The sequence below is a fragment of the Elephas maximus genome, chromosome 3, assembly GCF_024166365.1.
Source record: "Elephas maximus indicus isolate mEleMax1 chromosome 3, mEleMax1 primary haplotype, whole genome shotgun sequence".
Lineage (NCBI taxonomy): Eukaryota > Metazoa > Chordata > Mammalia > Proboscidea > Elephantidae > Elephas > Elephas maximus.
The window spans coordinates 61,964,589-61,984,694 of record NC_064821.1 but is presented as its reverse complement, the minus strand read 5'-3'; the positions used below and the strand labels follow the sequence as shown (position 1 = coordinate 61,984,694).

At 36.1% G+C, this 20,106-nt stretch overlaps 1 protein-coding gene across 3 annotated transcripts in view; it reads left to right on the top strand.

The window, feature by feature from the left end:
- Positions 1-20,106, top strand: part of USP48 (ubiquitin specific peptidase 48) — a 111,165-nt gene that overhangs the window by 45,697 nt on the left and 45,362 nt on the right. For 2 of the 3 annotated variants that reach the window (XM_049878189.1, XM_049878191.1), the window contains exons 9-14: positions 7,052-7,231; positions 10,934-11,062; positions 11,780-11,929; positions 16,099-16,296; positions 17,540-17,654; positions 18,637-18,767. In XM_049878189.1, coding sequence (XP_049734146.1) covers positions 7,052-7,231; positions 10,934-11,062; positions 11,780-11,929; positions 16,099-16,296; positions 17,540-17,654; positions 18,637-18,767 — 903 coding nt within the window. The remainder of the gene's footprint in view (positions 1-7,051; positions 7,232-10,933; positions 11,063-11,779; positions 11,930-16,098; positions 16,297-17,539; positions 17,655-18,636; positions 18,768-20,106) is intronic. The other variant, XM_049878190.1, reaches the window with a different exon arrangement.

Genomic DNA, 20,106 nt, shown 5'->3' with positions numbered 1-20,106 from the left:
ATCCTTCAGTATTGCAACTTGAGGCTTGAATTTTTTTCTTTAGTTCTTTCAGCTTGAGAAATGCTGAGCATATTCTCCCCTTTTGGTTTTCTAATTCCAGGTCTTTGCACGTCCTTTACTTTGTCTTCTCAACCCAGCCTTTGAAATTTTCTGTTCGGCCCTTTGACCTCATCATCACCACTCCATTTGCTTTAGCTTCTTGACATTGAAGAGTAAGTTTCAGAGTCTCTTCTGACATCCATTTTGCTCTTTCCTTTCTTTTTAATTACCTTTTGTTTTCTTCATATATTATGTCCTAGGTGTCATTCCACAGCTCACCTGGTCTTCGATCATTAGTGTTCAGTGCGTGAAATCTGTTCTTGAGATGGTCTCTAAATTCAGGTGGGATATACTCAGGGCCGTACTTTGGCTCCTATGGACTTGTTCTAATTTTCTTCAGCTTCAGCTTGAACTTGCATATGAGCAATTGATGCTCTGTTCTGTAGTTGGCCCCGGCCTTGTTCTGACTGATGATATTGGGCTTTTCCATCATCTGTTTCTACAGATGTAGTCGATTTGATTCCTGTGTATTCCATCTGGTGAGGCCCACGTGCATAGTCACCATTTATGTTGTTGGAAAAAGGTATTTGCAGTGAAGAAGTCGTTGGTCTTGCAAAATTCTGTCGTGCGATACCCAGCGTTATTTCTATCAGCAAAGCCATATTTTCCAACTACTGATCCTTTCTTTGTTTCTGACTTTCGCATTCCAATCATCAGTAATTATCAGTGCCTCCCGATTGCATGTTCGTTCAATTTCAGACTGCAGAAGTTGATAAAAATCTTCAGTTTCTTTATCTTTGGCCTTAGTGGTTGGTGAGTGAATTTGAATAATGGTCATATTATTACTGGTCTTCCGTGTGGAAGTATGGATATTATCCTATCACCGAGATTGTGTACTTCAGGATAGATCTTGAAATGTTCTTTTTGACAATGAATGCAACACCATTCCTCTTCAGTTTGTCATTCCCAGCATAGTAGACCGTATGATTATCTGATTTAAAACGGCTAATACCAGGCCATTTCAGCTCAATTTTTAATATCTAGGATATCGATGTTTATGTGTCCTATTTCATTTTTGATGACTGCCACTTTTCCTAGATTCATACTTAATACATTCCACATTCTAATTATTAATGGATGTTTGCAGCCTTTTCTTCTCATTTTGAGTTGTGTCACATCAGCAAATGAAGATATTGAAAGCTTGACTTCATCCACATCATTAAGGTCAACTCTGCTTTGAGAAGGCAGGTCTTTCCCAGTTGTCTTTTGAGTGCCTTCCAACCTTTGGACCTCATCTTCTGGCGCTATATTAGACATTGTTCCACTGGTATTCATAATGTTTTCTCTGGCCAGTTTGTTTGGTAGTAGTCCACCAGGTTCTTCTTTCTAGACTATCTTAGTCTGGAAGCTCAGCTGAAACGTGTGCTATGGGTGACCCTGTTGGTATTTGAATACCAGTGTAATAGCTTCCAGCATCACAGCAACACACAAGCGCCCACAATACGACAAAGTGACAGATGCATGGGGGATTCAGTCCATACACTGGGCAAATAATCTGAGAGGCTGGACTATATAAAGAAGACTGTGACCATCAGGATTGATGGAAGACTCATTAACAACCTGCAGTATGCAGATGACACAACCTTGCTTACTGAAAGTGAAGAGAACTTGAAGCACTTACCGATGAAGATCAAAACCACAGCCTTCAGTGTGGATTACACCTCAACATAATGAAAACAAAAATCCTCAAAACTAGTCCAGTAAGCAACATCATGATAAATGGAGAAAAGATTGAAGTTGTCAAGGGTTTTATTTAATTTGGATCCACAATCAACACACATGGAAGTGGCAGTCAAGAAATCACAACAACGTTATTGCACTGGGCAAATCTGCTGCAAAAGACCTCTTTAAGGTATTAAAAAGCAAAGATACCACACTTTGAGGACTAAGTTGCACCTGACCCAAGCCATGGTATTTTCAGTTGCCTCGTAATGCATGCAAAAGCTGGACAGTGAATAAGGATGGGTGAAGTAGAATTGATGCCTTTGAATTATTGGGTGGGCAAAGAATATTTAATACACCATGGACTTCTTGAAGAATAAACAAATCTGTCTTGGAAGAAATACTGTCAGAATGCTCCTTAGAAGCCAAGATAGTAGGGTTTGTCTTATGTACTTTGGACATCTTATCAGGAGGGACCAGTACCTGGAGAAGGACATCTTGCTTGGTAGAGGGCCAACAAAAAAGAGGTGGACCCTCAAGGAGATTGATTGATAAATGTGGCTGAAAAAATGGGCTTAAGTTTAGCAACGATTGTGAGCATGGCTCAGCATTGGGCCGTGTTTTGTTCTGTTGTACGTAGGATTACTACGAGTCTCCTAACAACAACGGTGACAGCTTACAAAAGAAAACAAGCCGAGTGTCCAGAGGTTGTGTTCAGTAAATACTAAAGCTATAAAATATATGATGCTGTATGTGGTATGGTTTAAAATTTACACCTCTGTGGAAGAAGGAAACTGCTGTAAACTTTGTTTTATTTTGTCATTGTTACATTTGGTTGTATTAATAAACTTAACTGGAAACCCTGGTGGTATAGTGGTTAAGTGCTACAGCTGCTAACCAAAAGGTCAGCAGTTTGAATCTATCAGGTGCTCCTTGGAAACTCTATGGGGTAGTTCTACTCTGTCCTGTAGGGTCGCTATGAGTTGGAATTGACTTGATGGCAGCGGGTTTGATTTTTTTTTTTTTAGTAGTCTGCTTTATATTTTAATTTACTTCCTGTCTCTTTAGATGATTATTTGAATACTAGGAAAATCTGATAGTTTAGTGGCTTCTCAGGGCCCAGAAACTTAGGGAATGTGAAATTAATGCTTTCCTTGATGCCTCTGTCTGATTTTAAATATTAAATTTATTAAGTATTTGCTCTTTTGTGCTGTACAGAAAACAAGGAAGATATTTATCCAGTCAACTTGTTAGATTGAAAAACTTGTAGGAATTTTTAATTTAGTATGTTCACTTTACTAGATGTCGTCACCCTTCAAAGTAGAAGAAATACAGGAATAAAAATTGTGTTATTAGAATTGTTAGCTAGCACTGGTAAAATGAATTCGATAGAAAAACTACTACAGGCCTGTTTTTTATGGGATATCGTAGTGTTTGCTTTAAAAAATGTGCTGCCTCATATAGGTAGACTGCTAAAAACAAATTAAGTTTTATTGTAATTACACAGGGTTAATCTCTATGTTTTCTTCCTTTTTTACGTGCAAAATAGACATTCACAGAAGTTCAGAATACAAAAATGTACATTTTAGCAAATTATTACACAGTGTAAATCTTTATAAGCACCATGCAGGTTAAAGAAAACATTTCTAATACCCCAGAAGCCTACTTTGTGTCCCTCCCTGTTAGAACCTTATCCTTTCTCCCAAATATAATCGCTAACCTGACTTCTATGAAAATTACTTCCTTACCTTTAGCTTTTTAGTATATAAGCATGCATCTCTAAACAGTTTAGTTTACTCTTTTACCTTTGGGTAAATTAAATCTTATTCGCTGCCCCCTGTACTCCTTCATCAGAGCTGTTGAAGACAGCTGGAGAAAAACACTGTCATAGGCATGTTTGTCCTTTGCTCAAACTTTTAATTGTGGAAAATTTTAAACTCATAAAAATCTAGTCTGACTGTCTTGATCTTTTTACTGGATCATTTAGTTCATTTACAGTTAATGTAATTATTCAGATATCCTTTGACTTAAATTTGATGCTTTACTTTGTATAGTGTTAATATTTTTATTTTTCTTGGTTCCTTAAACTTAGAAAGTCTAGTTGTTTTATGACCCATGACTGACTGTTGGAAACCTATGTAGCTTTTCTGCTGTCTGAGCTGGCACTTTTTAATGTTGCCTTGTTTCTCTCTGTACCTGGTTATCTTTGACTGCATGCTGCTTATTCCACATGGATGAAAAGTTTTTGTGAGGGTTCCATTAGGGTGGAACTCCTTCTGGTGCTCCAATTAGATGTATGTTAGACATTCTCACTCTATGCCCCATGTCTCCTCTTTGTGCTTTGTCCTGCATTCTGCTTAATTTCTTCAGATCTACCTTCTACTTTATTGATTTCTCTGTTTAGTTTAGCTGCAGAGTTGATTCCAGTTCATAGTAACCCAATAGGACAGAGTAGAACTGCCCCATATGGTTTATAAGGAGTGGCTGGTAGATTCAAACTACTGACGTTTTTGGTTAGCAGCCCAGCGCTTATTCACTGCACCACCAGGGCTTCTAGTTTAACCTAATCTACTTTTAAGGAGCCCTCGTGGTACAGTGGTTAAAGTGCTCAGCTGCTAAGCGAAAGATTGACAGTTTGAACCCACCAGTGATTTGAACTCGTAAGGTGCTCAGACTACCTCTCCAAGAGAGAAGTATGTGGCATTCTGCTTCAGTAAGGATTACAGCCTTGGAAACCCTATGGGGCAGTTCTGTTCTGTCTTACAAAAACAAGAAAAACCAAACCCCTTGCCGTCGAGTCGATTCCAACTCATAGTGACCCTATAGGAGGGAGTAGAACTGCCCCATAGAGTTTCTGAGGAGCAGCTGCTGGATTCACGCTACCCATCTTTTGGTTAGCTGACTAGCAGGCGGAGCTCTTAACCACTATGCTACCAGGGTTTCCCATTCTGTCCTATAGGGTCGCTAATAGAATCAACTTTATGGCAACAGGCTTTTTGGAATCTGCTTTTGAAACTATAATTTCTCTTTTATTCGAGGTTAACGAAAACAAAAAAGCTTTATTTAGGGACAGTAAACAGACTGAAATGATTGTATGCTAATTTCAACATGCTTTTTGACATATGTCCAAGACTTGGGTTCCATTAAAATGTACGTTGTTCTTCAGACCTCTAACCTCAGACTGGAGCCCTTTCTGTGGAGTTTTAATTTTTAACTAATGTAAATGTTATTTCCAGAAGTTCTTTTTTAAAATCATAATTGCTTCATCATTTTTTAAATATCTTGTTCCTTAAGTCTGGTCTAATCCAATCATTTTTCTTTAAACGTACTTATTTATTTGCTATTTCTGGTACTGACGTGACTCTTACTGGGCTGATTTTGGTTGTTGTGTCTGCTTGCTGTTTCTCAGTTATAGTGACTTGTGTGTTTTTGTGTTTTGTCATAATATATGTATTTTTATTTTGGACTGAACTCATATTTCTTGGAACTCTCACTTATCTCACGACTGCATTAAAACACCAAACTAAACTCTTGGCTTAGGATTCTTCTGACTTTGTAGGTAGTGTGAACTCATGGTAGAAATCTTCCCAAAGGCTAATTGCTTATAAACTTGCAAGGGAGATTTATTTTTTTTCTTACCACCCAGTGTCAAAGTAATTTTAAGGGAAGTAATTTTTCCTTACTCTTTACTCTGGAGGGTAGGTTCATTTCTAGTTATCTGTTAGTACTGAAGAGCCCTAGTTTTGTAATGGGGATTCCCCATCTTTTATGAGCCTAAGGTTCTATCTCTGGTCTCTTGATGTGTGAAAAAACAAAAGTTCAAGTTGATAGGGTTTGCCTAATTCTCTTAACTGCCTAGCTTCCTGCTTTCGTGTAGCATTTGACTTCCGAGAATTCTTATTTTCTTGTCAGCTAGTCAGTGTATTTTAAAAGTTAAAAATATTTTTATCTTACCCGATATTTGTAATTATTTTCAGCTGAAGTGTGTTAGGAGGGTTTTGGTCCAGATACTAGTCTGCATTACTGCCTCCCTTACTAGAGTGTAAGCTACAAGAGTGCGAGGAATATGTTCTTTGAGTCAACTGCTGTGTCCCCTGAACCTAGGACACTGCTCAGCATGTTTATTACTTGTTGAATGAGTGATTTCCTATACGCTGTGACTTTGCCTTTAGAATTTTAAGGAAATTATGGTGAAGAAATAGTGAAAGATGTGTGCAAAGATTTTTACATCAAAGATAGTAGTTGTGTATAATGGCCAAAAAAATGCTGAAGGTTAAAATGCCCAAGAATGTGGGAGTGCTCCAACATATTGTAGTACTGGTAATGTAGTCATTAAAAATAATTTTTAGAAGAATAACTTAACATTGAAAAATGTTAATGATGTTTGTTCAGAAAATCTGCAAGTTTTAATACTGATAGTGATTATGTCTGTGTTGATATTATTAATATTTTATTGCAGTGTTTTGTAACTTTTAATAATAAAACCTGTAGTAGAAGTGAGCTTTTCCAACACGTTTCCCCTCTAATTGATTGACGTCTAGAATCTTGAAGATTTTTTTTTTAAACTTGGTAATGATGTTATTTCGTCTTAAAACCTAGATGCTCACCCATTTTTCAAGATTTTGGTGTATAGGTAGAGCCTTTCTTGGATAAATTGCACACATAATACACAGGATGTGATTTGCAGGTTTTGTTTATTTAAAGTGGAATAGGAACTTAAGATACTTATGAAGAAGTCTGATTGCAGAATAATTCTAGATTTTTAATGTCTTCTGTCTTTTTCAATTGTCTTGTCCACGCCTATTTTGAATGCAGCTTTTTTAATGAGTTGCCTCCACCTTTTTCTAAAATATTTATACTCTTTATAGAAACAATAGCTTTTTTAGTCTTAAACCCATATCATTGATTTATATAAGTTTTAAATTTTAATAACAAGTTGGAGGATATTTACAGCTGATTCTTAACAAGTATATGGCTCAGCTGGTTTATGTGAAAGGTGACAATACACTGGACAGTAGCCCCTAAGCAGCCCTGAGCAGTCAGAATGCCCTAGACACATTTCAGTCTGTTTTGGAGAGGGCATGGAGAACTAATACATTGAGTTGGTTAAGGTATTGTTTGCTACGTTATTTTTTAAGGACTAATTTTTTTATTTTTTAATGTTAGGTGATATATTTTGAATTCTGCCAGATGCATGAACAGTACTAATCATTACAGTTCAGGCTCAGCAGATAAGAAGAAATTCTTTTACCTGAAGTTTCTTTCACTTTCTTCCATTCCCCTTTTCTAGGTGGGGGCTATGTGTACGAACTCAGTGCGGTCCTCATACACAGAGGAGTGAGTGCTTACTCTGGCCACTACATCGCCCACGTGAAAGATCCACAGTCCGGCGAATGGTATAAGTTTAATGACGAAGACATAGAAAAGATGGAGGGAAAGAAATTGCAGCTAGGGATTGAGGAAGATCTAGGTAAAACCTTTAAGTTGTGAGTGCCTTTTTAAAATATAACTTTTTTTTTTTAAACCAGAAATATTTGTGATAAATCATTATGGTCCGAGATTGTTACGGACTCTCAAGGACATTTGCGTTTCTCAAGCACGCATAACATCTCTGAGGGTTTCTTGTTAATGATGCCTGGTTAAAAATAAATAAATAAAAAGATTTTGCTCGAAGTAGGGGCAGGGGTTTGGGGACCATGATTTCAGGGGACATCTGAGTCAATTGGCATAATAAAATCTAATAAGAAAGCATTCTGCATCTCGCTTTGGAGAGTGGCATCTGGGGTCTTAAGCACTAGCAAGCGGCTATCTAAGATGCATCAATTGGTCTCAGCCCACCTGGAGCAAAGGAAAATGAAGAACACCAAAGACAAGGTAATTATGAGCCCAAGAGACAGAAAGGGCCACATAAACCAGAGACTATATCAGCCTGAGACCAGAAGAATTAATGGTGCCCGGCTACAACCGATGACTACCCTGACAGGGAACACAGCAGAGAGCCCCTGAGGGAGCAGGAGAGTATTGCAGACCCCAAATTCTCATAAAAAGATCAGACTTAATGGTCTGACTGAGACTAGAAGGACCCCGGAGGTCACGGTCCCCAGACCTTCTGTTAGCCCAAGACAAGAACCATTCCCAAAGCCAACTCTTCAGACGGGGATTGGACTGGACTATGGGATAGAAAATGATACTGGTGAAGAGTGAGCTTCTTGGATCAAGTGGACACATGAGACTCTGTTGGCATCTCCTGCCTGGAGGGGAGATGAGAGGGCAGAGGGGGCCAGCTCACCAAATGGACACGAAAATAGAGAGTGTAGGGAAGGAATGTGCTGTCTCATTACGGGGAGAACAACTTAGGAGTATATAGCAAGGTGTATATAAATTTTTGTATCAAAGACTGACTTGATTTGTAAACTTTCACTTAAAAAGCACAATAAAAATTAAAAAAAAAAAAGGATTTTGCTTGAGACGGTTTAGTTTTCAGTTACCAAGTTAATTGGGGTAAAGGGAGGTAATTAAGCTAAAAATGATGAAGTGAATAATAGACTTAGCATAGTAGGATTCATAGTCTTTTCCCTGGGTCAAGAAATTTATTTTTGGGCAATAACAATAGCATTGAAACTTGCTTTGAGATTAATACCTGTTCCTCCCTGTTGAATATTCATTCCATCCCTGGAGTCAGGAGCAGTGCCTCTGTGGAGAGCTGTTTGCTGTTTTGTAACGATGGGATCTGCCATAGAAGATAATTCTAGAAATAGTATCTTGCTATGTAGTTCTCATCACCTCTGTTATCTTGGGCCTAAATATCGTTTTATTCCTCAAAGGAATGGATAAACCTTTCAGTTAAGAGCCGTCTTGGCTGAGCTTTTCACCACTCTTACCATATATGTCATTTTGGGGTGAGGTTGGGACTATGAGTCTAAATAGAAGAAGAGGAATGGGAGTAGGTGTATGTCTCCTACCACGGTTCTTAATGGATCAGATTCACTTTTCTAAGGTATATGGGTAATCTCTGTGGATATTCGTGTGGTAACCATTCTCATAGTTAAGAGAAATATTTCCTACTTTAAAATCATATTTACATGTTTATATACTTCCAGTAATCTTGCTATCACTAATATTCAAGTTCTTAACATTTGCTTGTATTTTTGGATTATTGGGGCATTCTTAACTAGGAGCCAAATTGAGATAGAGCTTTAAATTGTAAATAGTTATATTTTGGCTTTATTTGATTGTTCTTTATTGTGGCTTATTTGATCTATAGTAATTTTATTCAAAATTTTAGGATTAAAAACATTGTTAAGGCTGTCCTATTATTTGGGTAGTCTTAAATTTTAAAACAGCTGAGGAGAAAGAGGTTACATACCTATCAGTATTCCATTCCTTTAATATCTCATAGTTGCATACAACTTACGTTGCAGCTTTCATCTGTTGTTTTCTGTTTACCAAAAAATAGAAAAGATTTGTTTGTTCAATTGCATTAGTCTTCCATTACTGTATTCTATTGTGAACTGTGAATCACATTTATGCTCCATCTTTATACAGGGTAATGAAGATCTTAAGTCTTAATACTTACCAGTTTGAAATGGCTGACCCCCTCTTCTGTATAAATGTTCCTGATAATTTAATTCTCTGTGACAGGGGCCTTCAAACTTTTTTATGCATGTATTCACTATAAGAATATTGGACAATTTTGTATCCACTTGCACATTTTTAAATTGACATCCAACATTTTTATCATAAATTTAAGTAGCTGCAAATAATGAAATTTCTGACATAGTAGAAATATTGAAACTTAACCTGCAGCATCACTCTTTTAAAAGTATCCAAATAAAATTAAGTACTACAGGTGTTCGATACACACCATCACCCTTTTCAGAGGTACACAAGCAGCTCTTCTTTCGCAGTAGGATATTTTCCTACTTCTTGTCTCTTCTGTACTAGTATTTTCATTGTACTCACCCTACAGAATTTTATTCTAATGGACTATATACCAAGTGGTTTTGGAACATAAAGCTCTGAACTGTGAAAAAAAGGTCTGAATTGAATGATTTAAAAAATTATAAATACCCCTACACAATTGATCAAACCCAAACAAATGTGGTAAATTTTATTAAGCACAAAGTAAAATTTTTACTGTAAATTTGTCTTAATGAGATGGATGAGACTTTTTTGTCAGTTCATGTTGGTGAACTACTTGGTGCTAGGTTAAGTATCAGTTCTGTTCCTGTGTTTTATTTTGTAGTAGTTAAAGCACTGAGGAAACTTGCTTACATATAGATGTACACAAGAAAGAATGAGTTGTAGCAATGTCAATTTTTTCTTCTTAGTTATATGCTATCAAATATATAGTGACCTATAAAAACAAATTTTATTATATAATCGATCAGTTGTCAGTTATTTTTTTATTTTATTTTTTAATACAAAGAACCAAAACAACCTGACTTGCATTGGGTTTCTCAACCCTAGTGCAAATATTTCAAATTGTTGCTTTGTTTTCACACAGTGGGACAGCGTACCGTTTTAGTTTTTCAGAGAAGTAAGAGGTTTTGTCTTTCATTTGTAAAGTGAAAGTGAAGTGATTGTGAAAGGAGAGTTGGAAACCATTATGGAATCTCAGCTTCGTATCTATCAGTTTAGAAAGTACATAGTGAGCTGAGGATCTAGTTAGTGATTGACTTCATCTGAACTGTCCATGACCTTATACATCTTGGAAGGTTACCCTGGGATACTCAGATCCAATTGAAGATCACTGTCACATGGTATACTTGCAATCTGAAATGCTTAATAATTTTTCTACATCCTACTGAATTCATAGAGATTTAGTGGCTAATCTTTCTGCTCATTAGCATTCAATTCCATTTTTATGAATGTGCTATTGTATTTTTTGATCAATTATATTAAGTCTGAATTTATTTTTGTAATTTAAGACTAACATTAAAATCAACTCATAGTTCTTTGTTCAAGGTTTGTCCTCATGAAAAAATTCTTTTCATCTTTTTAAGAGCTTGCTAAATTTGTATGGCCTTTCAATGTTTTATATTCATGTTAAAATATCTTGGATGTGTTTTTAGAAATTGTTTTCTTTGGCACCCTCCTCCCCATCCCCTGGGAAAGAATGAACAAACAGTAGGCATTCTCGTTGAATCATCTTTTGATTTTTCTACCTCAGCAGAACCTTCTAAGTCCCAGACACGTAAACCCAAGTGTGGCAAAGGAACTCATTGCTCTCGAAATGCATACATGTTGGTTTATAGACTGCAAACACAAGAAAAACCAAACACAACTGTGCAAGTACCAGGTAAGCAGTGTTTCAGGATTATATCAGGCAGGTGTTTTAGAATATGATCAGCAATGAGGAACAGATTGCTTTTGTCGATAATAAGTTGATTCATGTAGTAAACATTGGTAAAAGTAGATATTAATCACAAATTTGCCTTAAATTGTTGAGTTTTTTAAAAATAAAGTAGCTTTTGACTAGAACTATTCTACCACTGTCCCCCTCCATAGAAAAGTAAAAGCAATTAAAAAAAAAAAAAACCCAGCAGTAATCAAGACACTTCTTTTAAGAGCAGTTTGATTTTATGTTGTTTAGTTTATGGAATACTTGTGAGTTTTAGCCACTTATTTATAAATTACTCTTGATGGGGAAGGGAAAAACAAAAAACACCGGTAGTCGCTACTGGCCTGAAGATAGTCTTTAGGTGTCCTTTCACCTAAATCTGTCTGTGCTCTCTGGCATCAGTTTTGAAGTGGCATGCCTGAACCATTTGATGTTTCTGGGTGGTTAATGTCATGTAGAACCAGGTTGGGTGAATCACTAGTATTTTTATAGTGGCTGGCTTCAGTTTTGCTTCTGCCTTCCGGTCAATAGAGATCTCTAGCAGAAGAGGAGGCCACAGCAGGAAGTTGCTACCAAAGTCTTGGCCAATGTTGCATATAATTTAGAGATCAGCATGGTTCTGTGTCTTTCAGAACCAGGATAAAGTTGCTTTTTTGTCTTTTCTGTTTTGAATAGCTTTTCTTCAAGAGCTGGTGGATCGGGATAATTCCAAATTTGAGGAGTGGTGTATTGAAATGGCTGAGATGCGGAAGCAAAGTGTGGATAAAGGAAAAGCAAAACACGAAGAGGTTAAGGAGCTGTACCAAAGGTTACCTGCTGGAGCTGGTCTGTAAGATATTCTGGGACAGCGCTGTTGCCATTAAGTGCCTTGTTTTTTTTATGTTCACAACTGTATATGAACAGACTTTTTTCTACCCTTTCTCATAACCAACTAAAGTCTGCTTAAGCACTCTGAGATTACTATGTAAACTAGCAATAACTTGATTTGTTGCATTTCATATAGTGTTTATTATTATGTACTTTTAAAAGTAGGAAGCAGTTATTAATAAATTGCATGGTTTAGGTCAGTACTCTGCATACACATCTCTTGTAGATATTTATGTTTTGTGAGATACTAACTTGCCCTAAGGAAAAATCAGGTTGGATTACGGTGGAAGCAAATTGCCTATTCTCCTTCCTTGTGCCCTGTCAGGCATTCTTTCAACATGAGTACTATTTTTGTTAGATTGACTTGAAGTTTAATACCGGATATTTTTCTAGAGTAGAAAAGCTTTCTGCTGATTCCTAACTTCCTAAGAATTATCCCCTATAATCCAGCTTGTCTCTTTACTGTATATATTTATTCGGGTTAACTTAGTACCTCGGAAACGAAACCTCTTTAGGGCTGATAATCCATTTGTAAAAATCCCTTTCGTCTATTTGAATTTCCCAAATCCAACTCCTACTTAAAGAAGAGAGGCAGTTTAGCCTAACTTAAAAAAAATAAATAAGCATAATTGTACTGTGGTTTTGTCTTTTTGATATCTTAATTTTTCATTACTGATGTAACTTTAAACAAAAGAATAATACGAAATGAGAGCTTTTAGTTCTTCCGAAGCTGAATCCTAATTTGATTTTGACCCTTCGTTGTTCCTGTTATTCTAACTCTGTCCCATAGGTTGGGATTGTCCAGAAGAATTAGACCTTAATTTGTTGGAAATGATTTGAAAATGACTCATGATTCAAATCTCTAAATTGTTAGACCTTTGTTCAAAGGAGTTGAGACCTAGAAATTTGTTTTCTGACCTTTACCCACAGTTTCTTATAAACTGGACAAGAGAAAGGGATGTACTGGCTCTAAAATGAAATGCTCTTCTGACCTACTCTTCAAAACTACATGGTCCAAAGATGTTATATATCGAGTTAACACTGCTTCTCTTGGCTATTTTCACTCAGTCTATAAAAACCTGTGCTTATGTTCTTAAGAATATGTCTGCATATGTTATCTATACTTTTACCAATTATGAGCTTGACAGTTTTTTCCATTTGCGGTAAACTTACTTAGTCGATGTTGTCCTAAAATGTTGTAAAATCCCCAAATTAATGACCATGGTTTTGTGCTGCCAATTGAAGTCTTTTGTTACGCATTTTCTAAACCTTATCTTGGTTTATGAACATATTTAAAGGAGGCTCATTTATCCTAAAATCTAATCCTTACTGGGAACGTGAACTGTTTTGGCCCTTTTTATTTACATGGAAATACGCTTAAATTTTCCCTAGGCAAAGCATTTCAAATGTTTTTAATGCAAGGATTGTTCTAGGCTTGATAACTTCCCAAAAGAAAATTCCTTGTATTCAAAATTCAGGCTTTTTTTTTTTTAATTTTAATTGGGCTTTATTTTTTTTAAATGGGCTTTAAGTGAAAGTTTATAATTCACGTGAGTTTCTTATACAAAAACTTGTATACACATTGTTAGGTGACCCTATTTGCTCTCTGTGATGTGACAGCACATTCCTCCTTTCCACCTTGTATTTCCAGTGTCCATTCAACCAGCTCCCAGGCATTTTTTAAAACTACAAATAACTTTGAGCCAGAATGTACATTTCCCTTTGGTAAATACTTAAACAGCTTCTGTCCCTGTTTATCAAATGCTGAAGGCAGTGTTCAGGTAGTTTACTCAGTCACCAATGATAGGGAATGTCTTTGTGAGCTTGTAAGGAGTCTTTCTCGAAAGCAGAAACAGCTGTTTGAATGCTGTAGTGTAAAACCTGCCACAAGGAGAATCTGCCGTAACTACAATACGTGTGCTAGACCCCTACTCTCAGGGAAATTCTTGACAGAGATTGATGCAGCTCTTCCTAGTGATAGAGGTTGAAATTGGAAAGACTAGTCACTCTTCCTTCCATAGATCCTCAACACCCTAAAATGAAGTCTGGAAAACTGGTAGAGTTAATAAGTACGCTATTAAGTCAGAATTATGGGCTCAGTCTCTGTTCTCCTCCTTCTTCTTACTGTAGAATGATACATGATTTTTCTAATCTTCATATCTTACGTTGAATTCGTATTGGAATATTCAAAACCAGAACAGTAAGCTCTACTTGGATGTTTTCTGTGCAACTCTAGTACAGGACTAAACATTTTTATCTTGAATTAACTGCCTCTGAGTCACATTATTGTATAGCTCAGGGTTATATTAAAAATATATATATATGTCACCCTGAATTCCAGCAGACACCCCCTAGCCTGGAGTGCTTTGTACACTTAGTTTTCCTAGATTCCTTTCCTTGTAAGCGTCATAATTCTTATAGGTTATTCTTTCAGTTAGCAATAGCAGTTGTTGTCTTCTATTTACCCTCCCCAGCTGCCAGGGAAACTAGAACACCTAGTGAATTATTCTTGGATGTTGCTCTATACCACAGTTCTGTTTTCCCTCCTTTGATAGCCTTCTAATTACTAAAAATTTTATCTGTGTGACTGTACTTGGGAGAGAATTAGAGATGCTTTGTGTTCTTAAGATACACAGCGTACTCTATCCTTGGCAGATTAAACTGGATAAATGACAAAAAGAATTGGGAGGTGTTTTGAATGTAATTTACCATGCCATTATATATTGTAAGATGCCACAGTCATGTTATCTATACTACATCTTAAGGTCTCCCCTTTTATATATTGTGTGAATGTATAATTAACTTTTCTATATCTCTTTTCTTCCAAAAAGCTCAAAATGCTTCATATATCTTATCTTTTACACTCAGCAACATCCCTGTGAGGTAGGTAGAAGGCAGGTATTATTACCTTCATTTTACAAATAAAAGACCTGAAGCATAGAGAGTTTAAGTGACTTGCTCAAGTTCAGTTTCTTGGTGGCAGAACGTGGATGAGACCTTGGTCTCAACTTGTAGTCCTATGCTCTTCCTCTATAGCCATGTTAGAGCTGACTAGTCAGAAGGCTCCCTGCTGATGTACAGTTTTAGTGCAAATAAAGGGTCCAAAGTTCCAAATTTCTATTTGTAAAAATTGAAATGTTTTACACTAAAACGGGAGTTTTCTAGACCTGTACATCTTAGGAAATTGGTCAAAATGGGCTTTGTGTTGAAGTGTCTGTCCCTCAGATCTCATCAGAAGTAGTACATACTATAAACATATAAATTCAACCTCTGTATGTTTTCTTCTATGTTTTATGCTGGGACTCACTGGAGATCTTTGTAAGTAATCAAAGCTGTCCCTTTATCTTTAAGTTTGGCTTTTAGGGAACTCTGGGATTCCCTTTCCCCAAATTAAAATTCGTTTTAAGCTGTTCGGTTTTGTCTTTTAATTTTTACAACTTCAAAATTGATAATTCAGTTCTCCTGGAACTTGTTTAAAATAGCTTACTTTTTTTTTTTTAAAATAAATAATAATGAGTAGATCATGATATAGATTTGGGTGAGGGAATTAAATACCTTTTCTTAATCAACGTCAGTATCATCTTAGATGAAGAAAAGTTTAGTGGTTGAATGGGCTTACGAAGTGTGATTATAGTTGATGAGGTTAATTTCTAGCTTAAAATGAGAAGCCAGACTGAGTTCTCATTTTCAGATGTATATCACATACTTATGAAAATAATATTTATGAAATAAGTATAGTAGTGGATGAGGTTGTATGATCTGTGAGCCAATGTGGAGCATGGTTATAGTTAGCAAACATGGGTATCCTGATCAAAGCTCTGCTGTGCTATCAAGCAAGACACTTCTCTCTGTGAATGCCTCTTTTGTAGAATGTGGTTAATAATACCAGCCAATCTCATAGGGCACTGTGCAGACTTGTCTTTATCATGTACAGCTCCTTGAACTCAGAAGAGTAGTAGTTAAGTGGAGCTTTGTGTTATAGTCATCACACATGTTCCAGCACAATCATTCTCCTGAATCTGCTAACATTGCTCAGAGTTTACATCATCTTTTGAGGAAAATGAGTGTATCACTTAGTCAGAAAGCTGTAAAAATACATAGGCTTTTTCCATTGCTTTCTTCCTCAGAGCCCTATGAGTTTGTCTCTCTTGAGTGGTTGCAGAAGTGGTTGGATGAATCGACACCTACCAAGCCTATCGATAATCATGCTTGCCTATGTTCCCATGACAAGCTTCATCCAGATAAAATATCAATTATGAAGAGAATATCTGAATATGCAGCTGACATTTTCTACAGTAGATATGGAGGCGGTCCAAGACTAACTGGTAACTCGAGGATGTCTTCTTCCCTGGTTAAAAAAGAGTAATGCGTTAAGTCCTCATCATATGGTCTTTAATGAGTAGTGGTTCATGATGATTTGACCCAAACTGTCCTAGACCAAATGTTCCTTAAGCTTTGCAGTTAAATAGATGAGCAGTTAAGCAACATTATACAAAAGATGACCAAACTAGAAAAGAAACTGATACTACTCATTAAGGTTTTCTCCTCTCTCAGAAAAGCAGACAGTGCTTGAAAAAGCACTTGGTAGTATTTTGTTACTGTATACAATTATTCTTCAAAGAAAGAATTTTAAATTTCTCTGACTTAAAGTAAGGATGGAGACTTGAATCGTGGTCTGGTTGATGATGAATCTTGTGTCTCCATGCCATGGCGACTGCTAATGGTATGAGATTACAGATTGTTACTTAGCTTATGAACAGAAGCTGCTTGATTCTGTGTATACCATGTAGTGTACATAGTCTATTTGATCTGGCTGCCTGTTCTTGAAACATTTTTCATTTTGATAAGCAACTGTCAACACAGTCCCACTCCAGCCTATAGATGAGTTAAACAAAACTGTATGACCACCCCCCCCGCCCCAAATTAAATGCTCTTTTTTGATTATATACAACTTCGTGCATAAAGACTGGCATTTAGCTACATGATTCAGGCCTTTTCTTGTACACAATTGAAGTTTTGATTTCTAAATATGTTTTTGATTCCGAATAAAGTAAACTACACTGGGAAGATCTTCCGAGGAATCAAGTTACATACAATTCTTAGAACCCCTGTGTGTTTGAAATCAGTCCCTTGATTTTTCTTTTCCCTTAGTGTTCTCTCCTTTGAAGTGTTCTAATATTTAATACCCGCAAGAAGCCCTCAAATAGTGTTACTGGGATAGTTGTCAGACACACTGATCTCCCCGACCCCCTGTCAGAGCCTCCGTTATTTGGTTATGGTCTTATAAAATTTGTGTCCAAACCTTGTAATAGATTGTACTCCGTGGTGTAGTTTTAAGCATGTTATAACATTTCATCTGTCTTATTCTTTTTTTATGCAGATAATAATATTGCTCTCTTGATAGTTGTATCAACAAAATAATTTAGGATATATACCAATTTCTGTGTTGTCAAGATTGGTGTCTCTGGTTTAAAGTTCATCTGTGTTTTTTGAAGTACTGCAAACATTTTTCTAACAGGAAATTCAGGTGTGAACAAACTATTTTCTTTCGTTCTCTCTCGCCTCTAGTGAAAGCCCTGTGTAAGGAATGTGTAGTAGAACGTTGTCGTGTGTTGCGTCTGAAGAACCAACTAAACGAAGATTACAAAACTGTTAATAACCTGCTAAAAGCAACAGTAAAGGGGTATGTTCCATAGTGTGTATTGTTTATGATAAACTAAAATATTTTTCAGAGATAATAACCAAGCTGCTTACTATTTATGGAAAAGAGGGGAATTGGGATTTTTATAAGAAAGAAAGGTAGATTGCAAAGCCAGATCAAAAGTGAATTTTGCACTGATTGCCGCCGTGGCAAAGATGAAGAAAGCGAAGTTAGGCAGCGTTTGAGGTTGTATTCCATCCATTAGAGAGGAAGAAGCAGAAATGTGGATCTGAGAGCTGAGCAAGCCAGGCACAGTGCTAGCCTGTGTTCTGGCATGGAATGATAGAGAGCTTACATCAGAGAAACATCCTGGCAGCCATGGGATGTGTCCCCCTTCATGAGGCCAAAGTCAGTACGTTAAGGAATGGTACCCTTTGGAACGTTCTTTTCAGAAACATTCAGGAAGTACCTTTTGACTCAGCAACCAGTAGAATCAGGTAGTTAATTGATGGTATTTATTATGTCTGGGTTTAATTTAAGTTGTATATGAAGAGAAAATTTATCCTCCAGTTTCCCAAAGATTAATCTACTTCACTGTTTTTGGTTGTTACACAAACAGCCTACTAAGTACCCTAAATGTATGTTTGTAGACATGAATGTACACAGTTATCTATACTTAAAGATACATCTGCATGTAGTTGTGAATGGTTATTAAGTGAAAGAAAGTGACTAGTTGATTGGTCTGATTGGCATGAATGTAAATGAGTGATAGGAGAAGTAGGGTAAGATTAAAGGTAGAAATGAAATATCAGATACCTACAATTCAACCAAACAAAACCTTTGATAGTGAAGAGTGGAAATGACCAAAAAAAAAGGAAGTGGGTTAAAAAAAAATTGTGTGCCCGACAGGTGATTTTGAATGTTTATTATAATTCATTTTAGTTGTTGCCTTTACAAGGGAAGAAGGGGAGGAGGACATTAGGAAACGTTACCTGCGTAATTTGACATTCTCTATGTTCCACAGCAATGACGGATTTTGGGTGGGGAAATCCTCCTTGCGGAGTTGGCGCCAGCTAGCTCTTGAACAACTAGATGAGCAAGATGGTGATGCAGACCAAAGCAATGGGAAAATGAATGGCAACACCTTGAATAAAGGTAATGCCTTTAACGTGTGTTTAGATAATTATGAATTGAAAGTAAAAATAAATAATTGTAAACATTTGTTTTTAATAAAATTAATTTCCGTCCATATAGTTTTAAAGACAATTTTTATTATATCAAAAGCTCTCAAAAATGTCTCAGAACAGATAAAAGACTTACGTACTATTGAAATTGAGCAAGGGCACAGCAACTCAAACTTGGAATTCTTCTGTATAACCTAGCATGCTTTGTGTTGAGGTTCTCTCTAGTTAATTACATGCATGATTAATTTTAATTTCTCTCCAGGTTAGCATATTTAAGAAAGATAGATCTGCTGCAAATTGCATAGTACCTTGTAAGCTCAGTACATTTTCATTATAGATTATTTGCAACACTTTTACGAGCTGCCTTTGTTAAGTAAATGAGCATGTACTTCTACGTTTTTCATCACTAAGGGAGGGTGGCTTTTTAGTAGCTTTTTGCCTATAAATTCTTCCTAGTTTTTTGAGTTATCTGAAGCTATGCTTTCAGATAAAAACTTATGTTAAGTAAGTAAACCACTAAATTTTATCATCAGTGCTTTATAAGGTATCAAAGGAAATTAAGGCGTCAAAATTATTTTTAAAGTCAAGACTAGCCTGACTGGACAATTTAGTAATTAAGAGCTACAGTTAATGATCTTAAAGCAATTATTTCACTTAATTTTCTTCAAATATAAGCAGTTTACATACATATGCATATTTATTATTTTTATTAATATTATTTTAAATAATTTATTATTTTTTAAAAATTCTTTTTACTGAATGTTCTGTATTTATTTTCTTTATTCAAGCATTCTTTGTTGTGGGTATGTATTTACCTGTGCCACTACCTTGCTCTGAGAAAATAAAGACACCAGTTTTCTTATTTTTAAGCTTCTCAAATTGTAATTTTTAACCTTTTGGAATTTGAAGAGTTTACTTTTGGTTAAAATATTTTGTTGTGCTGTGTAATCCAGGAACCTAACATTAGTTTCTATTTGATTATTTAAATCATTTGATCATTTAAAAACTGTACTATAATTTTAATGCTGTTACGTTACCTTGGTATGTTAAGTATTTATTTGCTGTTCTGTTGAGTCTGTTTATACTTATTGGTCCTTCATTTATTTATTTTATTATGGTTAAGCTTATACAAAAACATTTGCCATTTTACCATTTTTAAGTGTGCAATTCAGTGACATTAGTTCAATTCACCAAGTTGTGCAGCCATCACCATGGTCTATTTCCAGGTGATTTTCATCTCCCTAAACAGAAACTCCACACCCTTTAAGTAATAATTCCCACTTGCCCCTCTCGTCAGCCTCTGGTAACCA